This window comes from Protopterus annectens, chromosome 6.part0, assembly GCF_019279795.1.
Source record: "Protopterus annectens isolate FY-2018-M chromosome 6.part0, PAN1.0, whole genome shotgun sequence".
Taxonomy (NCBI): domain Eukaryota; kingdom Metazoa; phylum Chordata; order Ceratodontiformes; family Protopteridae; genus Protopterus; species Protopterus annectens.
In genome coordinates this window covers 1352157305-1352176566 of record NC_056737.1, presented here as the reverse complement: position 1 = coordinate 1352176566, position 19262 = coordinate 1352157305, and the positions used below count along the sequence as shown (strand labels likewise).

The 19262-nt window shown below is 44.4% G+C and overlaps 1 protein-coding gene across 1 annotated transcript in view; it reads left to right on the top strand.

Annotated features, from left to right (window-relative positions):
• HACD2 (3-hydroxyacyl-CoA dehydratase 2) overlaps window positions 1–19262 on the top strand; it is a gene marked incomplete in the record, with an annotated part of 841606 nt that overhangs the window by 546920 nt on the left and 275424 nt on the right. Inside the window, 1 exon segment of the mRNA XM_044074914.1 lies at window positions 9515–9636. Within this exon segment, the coding sequence (XP_043930849.1) occupies window positions 9515–9636 (122 nt within the window).

The window sequence follows — 19262 nt, the reverse complement described above, 5'->3', positions numbered from 1 at the left end:
CTCCTGATAAGAGACCTAGGGTGGAGCCTGAGCTAGGGAGTTTTGAGCAGGCTTCAGATGTTTCAGAGTCTTCGGCTGAAGACTTGCAGGAGTACTCTCCTTATTCTGATTCTGATGTGGATGATTCTACTCCTTCTGCTTCTCCTCCTGAGGATTTTTCTTTTTCAGAAACTCTTCATTCCATGAGGGAGCATTTTAAGTGGGAAGGTCAAGACTTCTCTGATTCCAGGAAAAGGCTTAGGGAATTTTGTTTTACCCCAGCATAGGCCTTTGGCTATACCTCCTGTTTTGGATGTAGTGGAAGATGTTTTTACAGAGGCTTCTCTTAATCCTGATTCTTTGCCTCCTGCTCCTGTTAAACCGGATAGGTATTACAGGGTGCCTGAAGCTCATAAGTTTCTTTTTAAGAGTCCTAGGGCAGACCCAGAAACTGTTAGCCAGAGGCCTAAAGGTGTTAAGGCTTCTGTTGTAAAGAATCCGGTTCCTGCAGACAAAGAAGCCAGGGCCTTGGATAGATGGGGAAAGAAAGTTTATACTTCTTCCACTCTTGCTATGAGGGCTTTGAATTGCCAGTTTCACATGTTGAAATACCAAAACTATCTCCTTTCACAATTGAAGGCTAAAGTTGATGCTCTGGCAGAAGGTATTGATTGTAAAGAGTTGCAAGATTTAGTACATGTTTCTGAACAGGTGGGTAAGCATTCTTTGCAATGTGGTTTTGATGCTGTACAGGCCTCGCCTAGGGTGGCTGCCACTGGGTCAGTTCTTCAGGCACGCCTGGCTGAGGGATCAGAATTTGTCTGACCATGTTAAAACAAGGATTTTAGATGCTCCTTTGCAATCTGATGTGTTGTTTGGTTCTCCTGTTGAGGCAGTTTTAAAGAAAATGGAAGACAAGGCTAAGTCTATGCAGACTGTTAAAGATTTTTTACAGGTCCAGCCTCCAAAGTTTAGTAGAAATTGGCCTACTAAGGGTGGACGATCCTTCTTATGATTCCCAGTCTAGGGGTAGATCTAGACGTGGTAGGGGCAGAGCTCAGGGCTCTTTCAGGCCTAGAACAGGGAGTTCTCCTGCAGTGTCTTCGGGTGAAGGCAGGGGTCAGTCCTTTCGTAAACAGACCCAATGACCTACCTTTTCAGCTGCCAGAGCCTTCTCGTCTGGCAGCACCTTTGGGGGGAAGGTTGGCACTTTTCAAAGAAAATTGGAGTTTAATTACCCAAGACAGATGGGTATTGGATATCATACACCACGGCTACAGGTTTTATTTCCATACCTTGCCTCCTTTCAAAGGCATGCCAGACGTTCCTCCTCAACAAAGAATAGAGGCACAGGCAAGTTTCTCTGTTGCTCCAAATAGGGGCCATACAGCCGGTCCCTATGCCAGAAGTGGGCCTAGGATTTTATTCTCGCCTGTTCCTAGTACCAAAGAAGGGGAACATGTGGAGACCAATTTTGGATTTATCTATCCTCAACACTTATCTGGACATTCCCAAGTTCAAAATGTTGACGTTGCAGTAGCTTTTACCTCTGCTGGGCAAAGATCATTGGATGGTAACTTTGGATCTCAAGGAGGCTTACCTTCATGTTCCTATCAGACTAAGTTGCAGGAAGTATCTGCTGAGCTGGGACTTCTCACTATCAGTTCTCTGCATTGCCCTTTGGCTTATCTACTGCGCCCAGAGTGTTCACGAAAGTTCTGGCTCCAGTGATAGCTTTCTTCAGGCTAAAAGGAATACAGATCTATCCTTATTTGGACGACTGCCTGATTCTGGCTCAAGGAAGGGAAGAGCTTCTTCATCATTTGGAATATGTGATAGCAGTGCTAAGATGCCTGGGGTATTCTGTGAATGAAATAAAGTCCAGTCTAGTACCCTCTCAGGACATGTGCTTTCTGGGTGTGAGACTGAATACAGCATCCCAGATGGCCTTTTTAACCCTGGACAAACAAGAGTCTATCCCTTTACTTCCATCAACTATCTCATCAGTCCGGGCTGACTGCAAGGACAGTCCTTCAAGCCTTAGGGTTCATGGCATCTTGTATTCTGGTGCTTCCCAATGCCAAACTGCATATGAGGAAGCTACAATGGTATCTCAAAAATGTATGGACACAGCACTGCCAGGATCTGGACACTGTCATTCAAATAATACCTTGCATTCAAAAGGAATTTTTGTGGTGGGCTCAGGAATGTCACCTAAACAAGGGACTCTCTGTGACCCGCCAGAGGCGAGTCAGATTTTAACGACAGATGCCTCAGACAAAGCTTGGGGAGCTCATCTAAATGGAAAGTGGATACAAGACAAGTGGCCTGTCAGACTACAACATCTACATATCAACATGAAGGAGATGTTAGCAGTCCAGTTTGCATTAATAGCTTTCAAGGAATTACTTCTTCCAGGGCAGGTGTTGATTCTAACAGACAACACAACTGTCATGTGGTACATCAACAAGCAAGGGGAACGATTCTTATCCTCTATGCAGGCAAGCAATGATTTTGTGGGAGACTGCTCTCAGTTTACAGCTCAATCTTCAGGCAAGGTTTCTGCCGAGCACAGAACTCCTTAGCAGATGTATTGAGAAGACAAATTATGGATCCCCACGTGTGGAAATTGGATCCTCATGTATTTCAGAAATTGACAGTGTCATGGGGAACTCCAGACATAGATCTGTTCGCTTCTCCACTAAACCATCAGCTGCCAAAGTTTTGCACAAAAAGGTTTCATCCCACAGCTTGGAGAGTGGATGCTCTTTCTTTCAATTGGAGCAATCTTCATGTGTATGCCTTTCCACCTCTGCCTCTCCTCCCAAAGGTACTTCTAAAGGTCAGACAGGACAAGCCAAGGATGATTTTAATAGCTCCGGATTGGCCTCGACAGCACTGGTACCCATTACTGAGAAGTCTGGTACGGAAGCCTCCATGGCCTTTGCCTTCGATTCCACACCTGTTTTCACAGGAGGACAGCCATTTGCTCAATGTCAAGCTTCACTCTCTGCACCTAACAGCCTGGCATATTCTGTTTTGAACCATAGTGGACCTCCACTTCCTCAGCAAGTTTTGAATGTTATTTTGGAAGCTAGAAGGCCTAGTACAAGGAAAGTGTACGCAGACAAATGGAAGAGATTTTTATTTTGGAGTGCAGCAAAAGATTTTGATGTTTCTGAGCCTAATTTGTGTGTGGCTCTTCAATATCTTACTGAGTTACTAGACAAAGGTTTGTCTTTCTCTTCTATTAAAGTTCATGCTGCAGCAATTTCGCTCACTATGATTGACCCACCATTGTTTTCTCATCCTTTGTTCAAGCAATTTCTTAGAGGGGCAAAGAATATAAGACCCCACGAAGAGCTCCTACTCCTGCTTGGGATCTCAATTTTGTGTTGGAGAAACTCACTCTACAACCTTTTGAGCCTGCAGCTACTTCTGAGTTAAAATATTTGTCATGGAAGACTGTTTTTTGTTGGCCATTACCTCTGCAAGAAGGGTTTCTGAATTGCAGGCCCTTATGGCGGTTGAGCCTTTCTTGATTTTCCATAAGGATAGGGTATCATTACGTACTAATCCTTCCTTTATGCCTAAGGTGGTTTCTAGTGTGGCTTTAAACCAAACTATTCATTTGCCTACTTTTTATGCAAATCCCCAAAATAAAGGGGAAAAGATTTTGCACACTTTAGATGTACACAGGCAGTTGCGTTATTATTTGGACAGAACTAAAGGGTTCAGGCAGTCTCAGCAGTTGTTTGTTTCTTTTGCTTTGAGTTCTCAGGGCAAGCCTGTGTCAAAACAAACTATTTCTAAGTGGATTGGGTTTTGCATTGCTTTCTGTTATTCCCATCATGGCAAGGAGATTCCAGCTGGGATTATGCCTCATTCCACTAGGGCTACTGCCACTTCAACAGCTTTTTGAGGAGTGGCAACCAAGGATATTTTGGAGGCAGCTACTTGGAGTTCAGTGCATACTTTCTCTAGGCATTATCACCTGCCACTTTACTCTAAATCCAGGGCTGGTTTTGCCACTGCTGTTTTGCAGGGCATTTTGGCAGCTCCTGCTTCCTTGTAGTTAGCCATCCTCCCTTACCTCTGCTTTGGGATTCTACCCAAGTGTAAGGACTGCAGCAATGTGAGATGAAGAACATAGTACAGTTTTGTACCTACCATAAATGTAGATGTTCAAGATCCACATTGCTGCAGTCAACCTACCTCCCTCCTTGCCCTCTGTAGTTAGAGATGGTTGTGTGGGTTGGGTTGTACATATTGTATATATTGTATATATTGTACATATAATTAGTGCAAGGGTGGTTGGTTGGTTGTTTGCTGTCTTTGGTTTTGACCTTTATTTTTAGGGTCTTCTGACATCTGGGGCAAGAAAAGACTGAGGATATGACATCGGTCATGCGCATTTGTACCCTGACGTCCTGATGTCAGTCAAATGCGCCCTGACCGACGTCAGCCTTATACTTTGATATTCGGGCCGACCAAGGACAGCGGACTACCCAAGTGTAAGGACTGCAGCAATGTGGATCTTCGAACATCTACATTTATGGTAGGTACAAAACTGTACTTTTTTACCACAGCATAGACCCTTAGCTATACCTCCGGTTTTGGATATTGTTTCAGATGTTTTTTCGGAAGCTTCCCTTAATCCAGATTCTGTGCCCTCTGCCCCAGTTAAACCGGACAGGTATTACAGGGTGCCTGAGGCTCATAAATATCTGTATAAGAGTCCTAGGGCGGACCCAGAAACTATTAGTCAGGGGCCTAAGGGTGTTAGAGCCTCTGTTGTTAAGAATCCGGTTCCTCTGGATAAGGAAGCTAGAGCTTTGGATAGATGGGGTAAGAAGGTGTATACCTCTTCTACTTTAGCAATGAGAGCTTTGAACTGCCAGTTTCATATGTTGAAGTATCAGAATTTCCTCCTTTCTCAGCTAAGGTCTAAAGTGGATGCTTTGGCAGAGGGCATAGAGTGTAAAGAATTGCAGGATTTAGTGCATGTTTCTGAACAGGTGGGTAAGCACTCTTTGCAATGTGGTTTTGATGCTTTACAGGCTTCTTCCAGGGTGGCTGCCACTGGTTCAGTTATTCGTAGGCACGCCTGGCTTAAGGATCAGAATTTGTCTGAGCATGTTAAGTCTAGAATTCTGGATGCCCTTTGCAGTCTGAAGTTTTGTTTGGTCCTCCTGTGGAGTCAGTCTTAAAGAAAATGGAAGACAAGGCTAAGTCTATGCAGACTGTTAAAGATTTTTTTGCAGGTACAACCTCCAAAGTTTAGTAGAAATTGGCCTACTAAGGGGTGGACGTACCCTTCTTCTGATTCTCAGTCTAGGGGTAGATCTAGGCATGGTAGGGGCAGAGCTCAGAGTACTTTCAGGCCGAGACAATGGAGTTCGCCTGCTCAATCTGCTGGTGAGGGCAGGGGCCAGTCCTTTCGTAAACAGGCCCAATGACCTACATTTTCAGCTGCCAGATTCTTCTTGCCTGGCAGCTCCTTTGGGAGGAAAGTTGGCTCTTTTCAAGCAAAATTGGCATTTAGTCACCCAGGACAAATGGGTATTGGACATTATAAACCGAGGTTACAAGTTCTATTTCCATACCATGCCTCCTTTCAAAGGCATGCCAGACGTCCCTCCTCGGCAAAGGATAGAGGCTCGCAGGCAAATTTCTTTACTTCTTCAAATAGGAGCTATACAGCCAGTTCCTCTGTCAGAAGTAGGCCTAGGATTTTATTCTCGCCTGTTTCTAGTTCCAAAGAAAGGAAACACGTGGAGACCAATTTTGGATTTATCTATCCTCAACACTTACCTGGACATTCCAAAGTTCAAGATGCTGACTTTACAACAACTTTTACCTCTGTTGGGAAAAGATCACTGGATGGTTACTCTGGATCTCAAAGAGGCTTACCTTCATGTTCCTATCAGGCCCAGTTGCAGGAGGTACCTGCGTTTTGGCTGGAAATTTACATTATCAGTTCTCTGCATTGCCCTTTGGCTTATCTACTGCGCCCAGAGTGTTCACAAAGGTTCTGGCTCCAGTGATAGCATTTTTCAGACTAAGAGGAATACAGATTTATCCTTATTTGGACGATTGCCTGATTATTGCACAAGAAAAGGACGAACTTCTTCATCATCTACAGTATGTGATGGCAGTGTTAAGATGCCTAGGGTATTCTGTGAGCGAAACAAAGTCCAGTCTAGTACCCTCTCAGGACATGTGCTTTCTGGGTGTGAGACTGAATACAGCTTCCCAGATGGCCTTTTGACCCCGGACAAACAAAGAAGCCTTTCTCTTTATTTCCATCAAATGTCTCTACGGTCCAGGCTGACTGCAAGGACAGTCCTTCAAGCCTTGGGGTTCATGGCATCTTGTATTCTGGTGCTTCCCAATGCCAAATTGCATATGAGGAAGCTTCAATGGTATCTCAAAATGTATGGACACAGCACTGCCAAGATCTAGACACTGTCATTCAGATAATACCTTGCATTCGGAAGGAGTTTTTGTGGTGGGCTCAGGAATGTCACCTAAACAAGGGACTCTCTGTGACCCGGCCAGAGGCGAGTCAGATTCTAACGACAGATGCCTCGGACAAGGCTTGGGGAGCACACCTCAATGGAAAATGGGTGCAAAACACGTGGCCTGTCAAACTCCAACATTTGCATATCAACTTGAAGGAAATGTTAGCAGTCCAGTTTGCATTGATGGCTTTCAAAGATTTACTTCACCCAGGGCAGGTGTTGATTCAAACAGACAACACTACTGTCATGTGGTACATCAACAAGCAGGGGGAAACGCATTCTTACCCTCTTTGCAGGCAAGCGATGATTCTGTGGGAAACTGCTCTCAATCTACACCTCAATCTTCAGGCAAGGTTTCTACCAGGAGCACAGAACTCCTTAGCAGATGTATTGAGCAGACAAATAGTGGATCCTCACGAGTGGAAATTGGATCCTCATGTATTTCAACAGTTGACAGTGTTATGGGGAACTCCGGACATAGATCTGTTCGCTTCTCCACTAAATTACCAGTTGCCAAAGTTTTGCACAAAAATGTTTCATCACACAGCTTGGAAGGTGGACGCTCTATCATTCAGTTGGAACAATCTGCATGTATATGCCTTTCCACCTCTGCCTCTTCTTCCCAAGGTACTCTTGAAGGCCAGACAAGACAAGCCAACCATGATTTTGATAGCACGGATTGGCCTCGACAACACTGGTACCCACTACTGAGGAGCTTAGTACGAGAACCTCCATGGCCTCTGCCTTTGATTCCGCACCTTTGTCACAAGAGGACAGTCACTTCCTCAATGTCAAGATTCAGTCTCTACATCTAACAGCCTGGCATATTCTGTTTTAGACTCTGGAGGGTCTCAGCTTCCACAACAAGTTTTGAATGTTATTTTGGAGGCCAGGAGGCCTAGTACCAGGAAAGTTTACGCTGATAAATGGAGGAGATTTTTATTTGGAGCAAAGGAAAGGACTTTGATGTCTCCAAACCTGATTTAAGTGTTGCTCTTCAATATCTTACTGAGTTATTGGACAAGGGTTTGTCTTTCTCCTCAATAAAGGTCCATGCTGCAGCCATTTCTGCTCACTATGATTGTGACCCTCCTTTATTCTCTCATCCTTGGTTTAAGCAATTTCTTAGAGGGCAAAGAATATAAGACCCCCACGTAGAGCTCCTACTCCTGCTTGGGATCTCAATTTTGTGTTGGAAAAACTCTACAACCTTTTGAGCCTGCAGCTACTGCCGAGTTAAAGTATTTGTCATGGAAAACTGCTTTTGTGTTGGCCATTACCTCTGCAAGAAGGGTTTCTGAATTACAGGCCCTCATGGCAGTGGAGCCTTTCCTGATTTTTCATAAGGATAGGGTATCTTTACGTACTAATCCTTCCTTTATGCCTAAGGTGGTTTCTAGTGTGGCCTTAAATCAAACTATTCATTTGGGTACTTCTTATGCAGGCCTCCAAAATAGAGGGAGAAAATTTTGCATAGTTTGGATATTCACAGGCAGTTGCGTTATTATTTGAGCAGAACCAAGGAGTTCAGACAGTCTCAGCAATTGTTTGTTTCTTTTGCTTTGGGTTCACAGGGTAAACCTGTTTCAAAACAAACTATTTCTAAATGGATTGGGTTTTGTATTTCCTTCTGTTGTTCCCATCATGGTAAGGAGATTCCTGCTGGAATCAGGCCTCATTCCACTAGGGCTACTGCTACTTCTACGGCCTTTTTAAGGGGGGGTAGCTACAAAAGACATTTTGGAGGCAGCTACTTGGAGTTCAGTGCATACCTTTTCTAAACATTACCACCTTCCTCTTTATTCTAAGTCTAGGGCTGGATTTGCCACTGCAATTTTACAGGGCATTTTAGCGGCCCCTAATGCTTTATGATTTTCACCATCCTCCCTTTCCCGTTGCTTTGGGATTCTACCCATAAGTAAGGACTGCAGCAATGTGAGATGAAGAACATAGTACAGTTTTGTACCTACCATAAATGTAGATGTTCGAAGATCCACATTGCTGCAGTCCAATTTACCCTCCCTCCTTCCCCACTGTAGTTTGACTTGCTGCTATGCTTTAGGTGATGGTTGTTGTTGGGCATGTTTTTGGGAGGTATTCTGTTTTTGGCTGTGGCCTTTCTGGTTTGGCCTTCTGACATCTGGGGCAAGAAAAGACTGAGGATATGATGTCGGTCATGCGCCTTTATACCCTGACGCTCTGATGTCAGATTTAGGCGCCCATGACCGACGTCAGCCTAATACTTTGGTATTCGGGCCGACTGAGGACAGCGGACTACCCATAAGTAAGGACTGCAGCAATGTGGATCTTCTAACATCTACATTTATGGTAGGTACAAAACTGTACTTTTTGTACCTACCATAAATGTAGATGTTAGAGTGTTCACCCTGCTGCAGTCCAGGTTACTCTCCCTACATCCCCGCTGAAACAGCTGAACTTCTCTACCACTCTATCCTATACTACCTCTGTGGTATATTTGCTTGTGCCTAAGGGTTTTGTTTTATTTTTATATATATATATATATATATATATATATATAATATATTTTTTTTTTTTGCCTACCTATTAAGGGCATCTGACATATGGGGCAAGAAAATCTGAAGAAAATGGCGTTGGATGCCTCTTATATACCCCTGGCGCACTGATGTCAGGGAAGAAGTGACAGCAACCGACGCCGGACCAAGACTTTGGAATTTGGGCCGACTGTGGGACCGCCTGACGGCAGGATAACCCAAGTGTGATGACTGCAGCAGGGTGAACACTCGAACATCTACATTTATGGTAGGTACAAAACTGTACTTTGTGTTAACTTGTGTAATGTGCTTGCATTTCTGATTTGCACTAGCTCTTCCTACTGTGAAAAAAGTGCTTATTTCATTGACCTAATATATGTCCAGTTTGTAAAGCATTTAACTGTTTATCATATGGTCTGGCAAAACTGTATGCCTATTGTGCATTATGTTTGTTAATTTACTGTACTGAACAAATTTTCTCCCTGTTATTTTTTTCAGGTGCAGGGTGAAGATAGTGTCCTCCTATTTGTTATTGCCTGGACTATTACAGAAATTATTCGATATTCCTTTTACACTTTCAGCCTGCTTAACCATCTTCCATATCTTATTAAGTGGGCAAGGTAATGTGTTAATAGAAAACCTTTTAAACTGCAGGTCAGATAAGAGTATTAGAGAACAACACAATAGAAAAGCAAACTTCTTGTATACCTACCAGACAGACTTATTAGTATTCATTTGTCGATCATGTAAATCTATAGAACACAAGAATGTTCTGTCTGGGGCAACCCTGGAAAAGAGTTGATCGACTAGCTCACTTAAGAGTTGCAGAATTTGCCAGTAAGATTGTGGGACACAAACCCAGGGCTACATGGTGAAGCTTGTTAGCAGTTCTTAGCCTTAACTCAGTGCATTAAATTGCCATTAATGGTTATGCGTGTGTGCATTGTGCTTACAGTATTAAAACTTCATACTACTAAAAACTGAATGTTTGTCACAGCAAATAGGAAGGAAAAAAAAGGAAACAATCCTTAAAAAATTTTTTTACAAATTTTTGTTTTTTTTAAAAAAATTCCCCCCTGAAAAACAAAAAGTTCTTCATCTCCCACATTGCTGCAGTCCTTGCCCCATGGGTAGTCCGCTGTCCTCGGTCGGCCCGAATACCAAAGTATTAGGCTTTGGCGTCGGTCATGGGCGCCTAAATCTGACATCAGGCGTCAGGGTATAAGGCGCGCATGACCACGGCGTCGATATCCTCAGTCTTTTTGCCGCATGGTCCGATGCGGAAACAGCGTTACGAAGTACCCGTTCGACGTTCTGAAAATTTTCGTTTTCGGAGTTTTCAGGGCCGATGCCAAGTTGGGCTAAAGTACCCGTTGGGAATATTTTTGTTTTCTTGCCACCTCAATGCCACTTTGGATGTCAGAAAAAGTGGGCAATAATTGTATTTCTTGTGGGAAACAGATACCGCATAGGATTACCACTAAGCTTTGTATTCGCCCTTGTTTGGGACTTAGACGGCGTAGTCGAGTGTCGGTTTATGCTAGGTTTAATGGCGCACTATAAAAGCGGAGAGTTAGATTCCGCTAGGTTAGTCTTTGGCAAGAGGTGTAATTATAATATGCCGTAGGATGTTCCGGCGCCCTGCGCTTCTACTAAGAGCGCAAAGGCAATCTTTAAAGCCTAGGCAGGATGATTACGTCCGTTCCGGACGCCGGACCTTTAAAGCTACAGCTGAACAGGTGGATCCGGCTGAAGTTTCTGTTGAGTCCAGAAACTTTGATTTTACAGGATGTGGCCTCTCCAGGAGGCAGGTCAGAGGCTATGAAGGGCCTCTCAGGTTACTCTTCTCCCTTCTATGCCTAAGGTGGTTGGGCCTTCTGCTACTGTTCCCCTAAGGCTCCTTCTAAAGGCAGGTCTGTCTTGCCTTCCTCTGGGTGTCAGTTCTGGTTCTTCCAGGGTCTGGCACCCTAAAGCACATGCTTAAAATGGCAGAGGATTTCGTTAGCACTAATTAGAGGTTCTATGCCCCCTCCTGATAAAAAGGCCCAGGATGGAAGCCAGAGTTGGAAAGATTTGGAGCAGGCCTCAGATGATTCCAGAGTCTTCTGCTGAAGACATTCAAAGATTTCCCTCCCCTTATTCTGATTCTGATGCAGAGATTCCTCGCTGCTGCTTCTCCTCCAGAGGATTTTTCATTTCAAAACTCTGCAATTTCATGAGGGAGCATTTTCAAGTGGGAGGGGACTTGGGATTACTCCTGATTCGGAAGGAAGAGACTTAGAGAGTTCTTGATGTTCTTCATCTCACATTGCTGCAGTCCTTACACTTGGGTAGTCCAGCTGTCACCGATCGGTGCGAGTGCTCAAAGTATAATGCCAGGCCCAGCGTCGATCCAGGCGCATTTGACTGACATCAGGACGTCAGGGTACAAATGCGCGCGGCCGACATCATATCCTCAGTCTTTTTTTTGCCGCACTGGTCGATGCTGAAGCAGCATTGCAAGTGCCGGTTAGCGTTCTGAGATTACTCGATTTGAGAAGTTTTCAGACCGAGTTCAAAGTTGGCTAAGTACCCCGTTGAGAATATTTTTAGTTTTTCTTGCGCAGTGACTTACGGATGTCCAGAAAAAGTAAATAATTGCATTTCTTGTGTAGGGAAACAGATGCAGCATAGAGATCATCATACTTCAGCCATGTATTCACTTGGCTTAGGGCCTGATAGCTGCGGCGTTGTTGGCTGTAAGCTCTTGTGCCACTAGATTCAATAAGCATACTTTATAAAGAGAAGGTTGGATTGTGCCAGAGTTAGTCTTTGGGAAGCGGTGCCGGGCCTAAAATGCCGTCGGATGCTCCGGCCGGCCCTATTCGCTAACCGAAGCGCAAGGACAAAGCAGTTAAAGCCTAGGCTAGAAGAGACCGTCTGTATTGAACGCCCGGTTCTTTAGAGGTGTTGAATTGGAGCCAAAGTGGCTCCACGGAGGGACCTCTTGTGTGTTCCCAGGGTGAGACTTTATTATTGCAAGATGTATGGCTTTCTCAGGAGGCAGGTCAGGCTAAGGGGGGCTTCTCAGGTTACTATCTCCCTCCCTTCCCTAGGGGTGGCTGGGCCCTCTCCTTCTGTTTTGAGAGGCTTCTCCCAGGGGCAGAATGGGTTCAGTTTTCAGTTGGTGTCACCCCTATGTTCTTCCTGGAACGCTGTGCCCAAAACATATGTCTTAAAATGGCAAGAAGATTTGATTACCACTTTGATTAGGGTTTCTATGCCTCACTCCTGATAAGAGGCCTGGGGTGGAGCCTGAGCTAGGGAGTTTGGGGCAGACTTCAGATGTTTCAAGTCTTCGGATGAAGACTGGGTGTATCTCTCCTTATTCTGATTCTGATGTGGATGATTCTACTCCTTCTGCTTCTCCTCCTGAGGATTTTTTCTTTTCAAACTCTTCATTCCATGAGGAGCATTTTTTAAGTGGGAAGGTCAAGACTTCTCTGATTTAGGAAAAGGCTTAGCAGGAATTTTTGTTTTACCCCAACATGAGCCTTTAAAAATACCACCTCCTGTTTTTGGATGTAGTGGAAGATGTTTTACAGAGAGCTTCTCTTAATCCTGATTCTTTGCCTCCTGCTCCCTGTTAAACGGATAGGTATTACAGGAATTGCCTGAAGCTCATAAGTTTCTTTAAGAGTCCTAGGCAGACCCAGAAACTGTTAGCCAGAGGCTAAAGGTATTAAGAGCTTCTGTTGTAAAGAATCCGGTTCCTGCAGACAAAAGCCAGGGCCTTGGATAGATGGGGAAAAGAAAGTTTATACTTCTTCCTCTTGCTATGAGGGCTTTGAATTGCCAGTTTCACATGTTGAAATACTCAAACCTCTCCTTTCACAATTGAAGGCTAAAGTTGATGCTCTGGCAGAAGGTAATGATTGTAAGAGTTTGCAAGAATTTAGTACATGTTTCTGAACAGGTGGGTAAGCATTCTTTGCAATGTGGTTTTGATGCTGTACAGGCCCTCGTCTAGGGAATTAGCTGCCACTGGGTCAGTTCTTCATGCCCAGGCACGCCTATGGCTGAAGGGATCAGAAATTTGTCTGACCATGTTAAAACAAAGGATTTTAGATGCTCCTTTGCAATCTGATGTGTTGTTTGGTTCTCCTGTTGAGGCAGTTTTAAAGAAAATGGAAGACAAAGGCTAAGTCTATGCAGACTGTTAAAAGATTTTTAGGTCCAGCCTCAAAGTTTAGTAGAAATTGGGCCTACTGAAAGGGGTGGGGCCGTATCCTTCTTATGATTCCCAGTCTAGGGGTAGATCTAGGCGTGGTAGGGGGCAGAGCTCAGGGCTCTTTCAGGGCCTAGAACAGGGAGTTCTCCTGCAGTGTCTTGGTGAAGGCAGGGGTCAGTCCTTTCGTAAACAGACCCAATGACCTGCTTTTCAGCTGCCAGAGCCTTCTCGTCTGGCAGCACCTTTGGCCGCAAGGTTGGCACTTTTCAAAAGAAAATTGGAGTTTAATTACCCAAGACAGATGGGTATTGGATATCATACACCACGGCTACAGGTTTTATTTCCATACCTTGCCTCCTTTCAAGGAAGGCATGCCAGGCGTTCCTCCTCAACAAAAGAATAGAGGCGCACAAAGCAAGTTTCTCTGTTGCTCCAAATAGGGGCCATACAGCCGGTCCCTATGCCAGAAGTGAAACCTAAGTTTTATTCTCGCCTGTTCCTGTGAGTACCAAGAAGGGGAACATGTGGAGACCAATTTTGGATTTATCTATCCTCAACACTTATCTGGACATTCCCAAGTTCAAAATGTTGGCGTTGCGGTAGCTTTTTACCTCTGCTGGGCAAAGATCATTGGATGGTAACTTTGGATCTCAAGGAGGCTTACCTTCATGTTCCTATCAGACTAAGTTGCAGGAAGTATCTGCGTTTTCGAGCTGGGACTTCTCACTATCAGTTCTCTGCATTGCCCTTTGGCTTATCTACTGCGCCCAGAGTGTTCCACGAAAGTTCTGGCTCAGTGATAGCTTTCTTCAGGCTAAAAAGGAATACGAATCTATCCTTATTTGGGCGACTGCCTGATTCTGGCTCAAGGAAGGGAAGAGCTTCTTCATCATTTGGAATATGTGATAGCAGTGCTAAGATGCCTGGGGTATTCTGTGAATGAAATAGTCCAGTCTAGTACCCTCTCAGGACATGTGCTTTCTGGGTGTGAGACTGAATACAGCATCCCAGATAGCCTTTTAACCCTGGACAAACAAAAGAGTCTATCCCTTTACTTCCATCAACTATCTCATCAGTCGGGCTGACTGCAAGGACAGTCCTTCAAACCTTAAGGGTTCATGGCATCTTGTATTCTGGTGCTTCCAATGCCAAACTGCATATGAGGAAGCTACAATGGTATCTCAAAAATGTATGGACACAGCACTGCCAGGATCTGGACACTGTCATTCAAATAATACCTTGCATTCAAAAGAAATTTTTATGGTGGGCTCAGGAATGTCACCTAAACAAAGGGACTCTCTGTGACCCGGCCAGAAGCGGAGTCAGATTTTAACGACAGATGCCTCAGACAAAGCAGGGAGCTCATCTAATTGGAAAGTGGATACAAGACAAGTGGCCTGTCAGACTACAACATCTACATATCAACATGAAGGAGATGTTAGCAGTCCTGGTTGCATTAATAGCTTTCAAGGATTTACTTCTTCCAGGGCAGGTGTTGATTCTAACAGACAACACAACTGTCATGTGGTACATCAACAAGCAAGGGGGCGCATTCTTATCCTCTATGCAGGCAAGCAATGATTTTGTGGGAGACTGCTCTCAGTTTACAGCTCAATCTTCAGGCAAAGGTTTCTGCGGAGCACAGAACTCCTTAGCAGATGTGTTGAGCAGGCAGATTATGGATCCCACAGTGGAAATTGGATCCTCATGTATTTCAGAAATTGACAGTGTCATGGGGAACTCCAGACATAGATCTGTTAGCTTCTCCACTAAACCATCAGCTGCCAAAGTTTTGCACAAAAGGTTTCATCCCACAGCTTGAAGTGGATGCTCTTTCTTTCAATTGGAGCAATCTTCATGTGTATGCCTTTCCACCTCTGCCTCTCCTCCCAAAGGTACTTCTAAAAGGTCAGACAGGACAAGCCAAGGATGATTTTAATAGCTCGGATTGGCCTCGACAGCACTGGTACCCATTACTGAGAAGTCTGATACGAGAGCCTCCATGGCCTTTGCCTTGATTCCACACCTGTTTCTGGGAGGACAGCCATTTGCTCAATGTCAAGCTTCACTCTCTGCACCTAACAGCCTGGCATATTCTGTTTTGAACCATAGTGGACCTCCACTTCCTCAGCAAGTTTTGAATGTTATTTTGGAAGCTAGAAGGCCTAGTACAAGGAAAGTGTATGCAGACAAATGGAAGAGATTTTTATTTTGGAGTGCAGCAAAAGATTTTGATGTTTCTGAGCCTAATTTGTGTGGCTCTTCAATATCTTACTGAGTTACTAGACAAAGGTTTGTCTTTCTCTTCTATTAAAGTTCATGCTGCAGCAATTTCGGCTCACTATGATTGCGACCCACCATTGTTTTCTCATCCTTTGTTCAAGCAATTTCTTAGAGGGCAAAGAATATAAGACCCCCACGAAGAGCTCCTACTCCTGCTTGGGATCTCAATTTTGTGTTGGAGAAACTCACTCTACAACCTTTTGAGCCTGCAGCTTCACTTCTGAGTTAAAATATTTGTCATGGAAGACTGCTTTTTGTTGGCCATTACCTCTGCAAGAAGGGTTTCTGAATTGCAGGCCCTTATGGTTGAGCCTTTCTTGATTTTCCATAAGGATAGGGTATCATTCGTACTAATCCTTCCTTTATGCCTAAGGTGGTTTCTAGTGTGGCTTTAAACCAAACTATTCATTTGCCTACTTTTTATGCAAATCCCCAAAATAAAGGGAAAAGATTTTGCACACTTTAGATGTACACAGGCAGTTGCGTTATTATTTGGACAGAACTAAAGGGTTCAGGCAGTCTCAGCAGTTGTTTGTTTCTTTTTGCTTTGAGTTCTCAGGGCAAGCCTGTGTCAAAACAAACTATTTCTAAGTGGATTGGGTTTGCATTGCTTTCTGTTATTCCCATCATGGCAAGGAGATTCCAGCTGGGATTATGCCTCATTCCACTAGGGCTACTGCCACTTCAACAGCTTTTGAGGGAGTGGCAACCAAGGATATTTGGAGGCAGCTACTTGGAGTTCAGTGCATACTTTCTCTAGGCATTATCACCTGCCACTTTACTCTAAATCCAGGGCTGGTTTTGCCACTGCTCTTTTGCAGGGCATTTTGGCAGCTCCTGCTTCCTCAGATTAGCCATCCTCCCTTACCTCTGCTTTGGGATTCTACCCAAGTGTAAGGACTGCAGCAATGTGAGATGAAGAACATAGTACAGTTTTGTACCTACCATAAATGTAGATGTTGAAGATCCACATTGCTGCAGTCAACCCTCCTCCTTCCCTCTGTAGTTAGAGATGGTTGTGTGGGTTGGGTTGTACATATTGTATATATTGTATATATTGTACATATAATTAGTGCAAGGGTGGTTGGTTGGTTGTTTGCTGTCTTTTGGTTTTGACCTTTATTTTTAGGGTCTTCTGACATCTGGGGCAAGAAAAGACTGAGGATATGACGTCGGTCATGCGCATTTTTTCCCTGGCGTCCTGGTGTCCGGTCAAATGCGCCCTGACCGACGTCAGCCTTATACTTTGATATTCGGGCCGACCAAGGACAGCGGACTACCCAAGTGTAAGGACTGCAGCAATGTGGATCTTCGAACATCTACATTTATGGTAGGTACAAAACTGTACTTTTTTACCACAGCATAGACCCTTAGCTATACCTCCGGTTTTGGATATTGTTTCAGATGTTTTTTCGGAAGCTTCCCTTAATCCAGATTCTGTGCCCCCTGCCCCAGTTAAACGGACAGGTATTACAGGGTGCCTGAGGCTCATAAATATCTGTATAAGAGTCCTAGAAGCGGACCCAGAAACTATTAGTCAGGGGCCTAAGGGTGTTAGAGCCTCTGTTGTTAGAATCCGGTTCCTCTGGATAAGGAAGCTAGAGCTTTGGATAGATGGGGTAGAAGGTGTATACCTCTTCTACTTTAGCAATGAGAGCTTTGAACTGCCAGTTTCATATGTTGAAGTATCAAATTTCCTCCTTTCTCAGCTAAGGTCTAAAGTGGATGCTTTGGCAGAGGGCATAGAGTGTAAATTGCAGGATTTAGTGCATGTTTCTGAACAGGTGGGTAAGCACTCTTTGCAATGTGGTTTTGATGCTTTACAGGCTTCTTCAGGGTGGCTGCCACTGGTTCAGTTATTAAGTAGGCACGCCTGGCTTAAGGATCAGAATTTGTCTGAGCATGTTAAGTCTAAATTCTGGATGCCCTTTGCAGTCTGAAGTTTTGTTTGGTCCTCCTGTGGAGTCAGTCTTAAAGAAAATGGAAGACAGGCTAAGTCTATGCAGACTGTTAAAGATTTTTGCAGGTACAACCTCCAAAGTTTAGTAGAAATTGGCCTACTAAAAGGGTGGACGTACCCTTCTTCTGATTCTCAGTCTAGGGGTAGATCTAGGCATGGTAGGGGCAGAGCTCAGAGTACTTTCAGGCCGAGACAATGGAGTTCGCCTGCTCAATCTGCTGGTGAGGGCAGGGGCCAGTCCTTTCGTAAACAGGCCCAATGACCTACATTTTCAACTGCCAGATTCTTCTTGCCTGGCAGCTCCTTTGGGAAGGAAAGTTGGCTCTTTTCAAGCAAAATTGGCATTTAGTCACCCAGGACAAATGGGTATTGGACATTATAAACCGAGAGGTTACAAGTTCTATTTCCATACCATGCCTCCTTTCAAAGGCATGCCAGGCGATCCTCCTCGGCAAAGGATAGAGGCTACTTGAGCAAATTTCTTTACTTCTTCAAATAGGAGCTATACAGCCAGTTCCTCTGTCAGAAGTAGGCCTAGGATTTTATTCTCGCCTGTTTCTAGTTCCAAAGAAAGGAAACACGTGGAGACCAATTTTGGATTTATCTATCCTCAACACTTACCTGGACATTCCAAAGTTCAAGATGCTGACTTTACAACAACTTTTACCTCTGTTGGGAAAAGATCACTGGATGGTTACTCTGGATCTCAAGAGGCTTACCTTCATGTTCCTATCAGGCCCAGTTGCAGGAGGTACCTGCGTTTTCAGAACTGAGTACATTACCAGTTCTCTGCATTGCCCTTTGGCTTATCTACTGCGCCCAGAGTGTTCACAAAGGTTCTGGCTCCAGTGATAGCATTTTTCAGACTAAGAGGAATACAGATTTATCCTTATTTGGACGCTTGCCTGACTATTTCACAAGAAACGGCCGAACTTCTTCATCATCTACAGTATGTGATGGCAGTGTTAAGTTGCCTAGGGTATTCTGTGAGCGAAACAAAGTCCAGTCTAGTACCCTCTCAGGACATGTGCTTTCTGGGTGTGAGACTGAATACAGCTTCCCAGATGGCCTTTTGACCCCGGACAAACAAAAGCCTTTCTCTTTATTTCCATCAAATGTCTCTACGGTCCAGGCTGACTGCAAGGACAGTCCTTCAAGCCTTAGGGTTCATGGCATCTTGTATTCTGGTGCTTCCCAATGCCAAATTGCATATGAGAAGCTTCAATGGTATCTCAAAAATGTATGGACACAGCACTGCCAAGATCTAGACACTGGAATTTAGATAATAACTTGCATTGGAAGGAGTTTTGTGGTGGGCTCAGGAATGTCACCTAAACAAGGGACTCTCTGTGACCCGGCCAGGCGAGTCAGATTCTAACGACAGATGCCTCGGACAAGGCTTGGGAGCACACCTCAATGGAAAATGGGTGCAAAACCGTGGCCTGTCAAACTCCAACATTTGCATATCAACTTGAAGGAAATGTTAGCAGTCCAGTTTGCATTGATGGCTTTCAAAGATTTACTTCACCCAGGGCAGGTGTTGATTCAAACAGACAACACTACTGTCATGTGGTACATCAACAAGCAGGGGAACCCATTCTTACCCTCTTAGCAGGCAAGCGATGATTCTGTGGGAAACTGCTCTCAATCTACACCTCAATCTTCAGGCAAGGTTTCTACCAGGAGCACAGAACTCCTTAGCAGATGTATTGAGCAGACAAATAGTGGATCCTCAGTGGAAATTGGATCCTCATGTATTTCAACAGTTGACAGTGTTATGGGAACTCCAGACA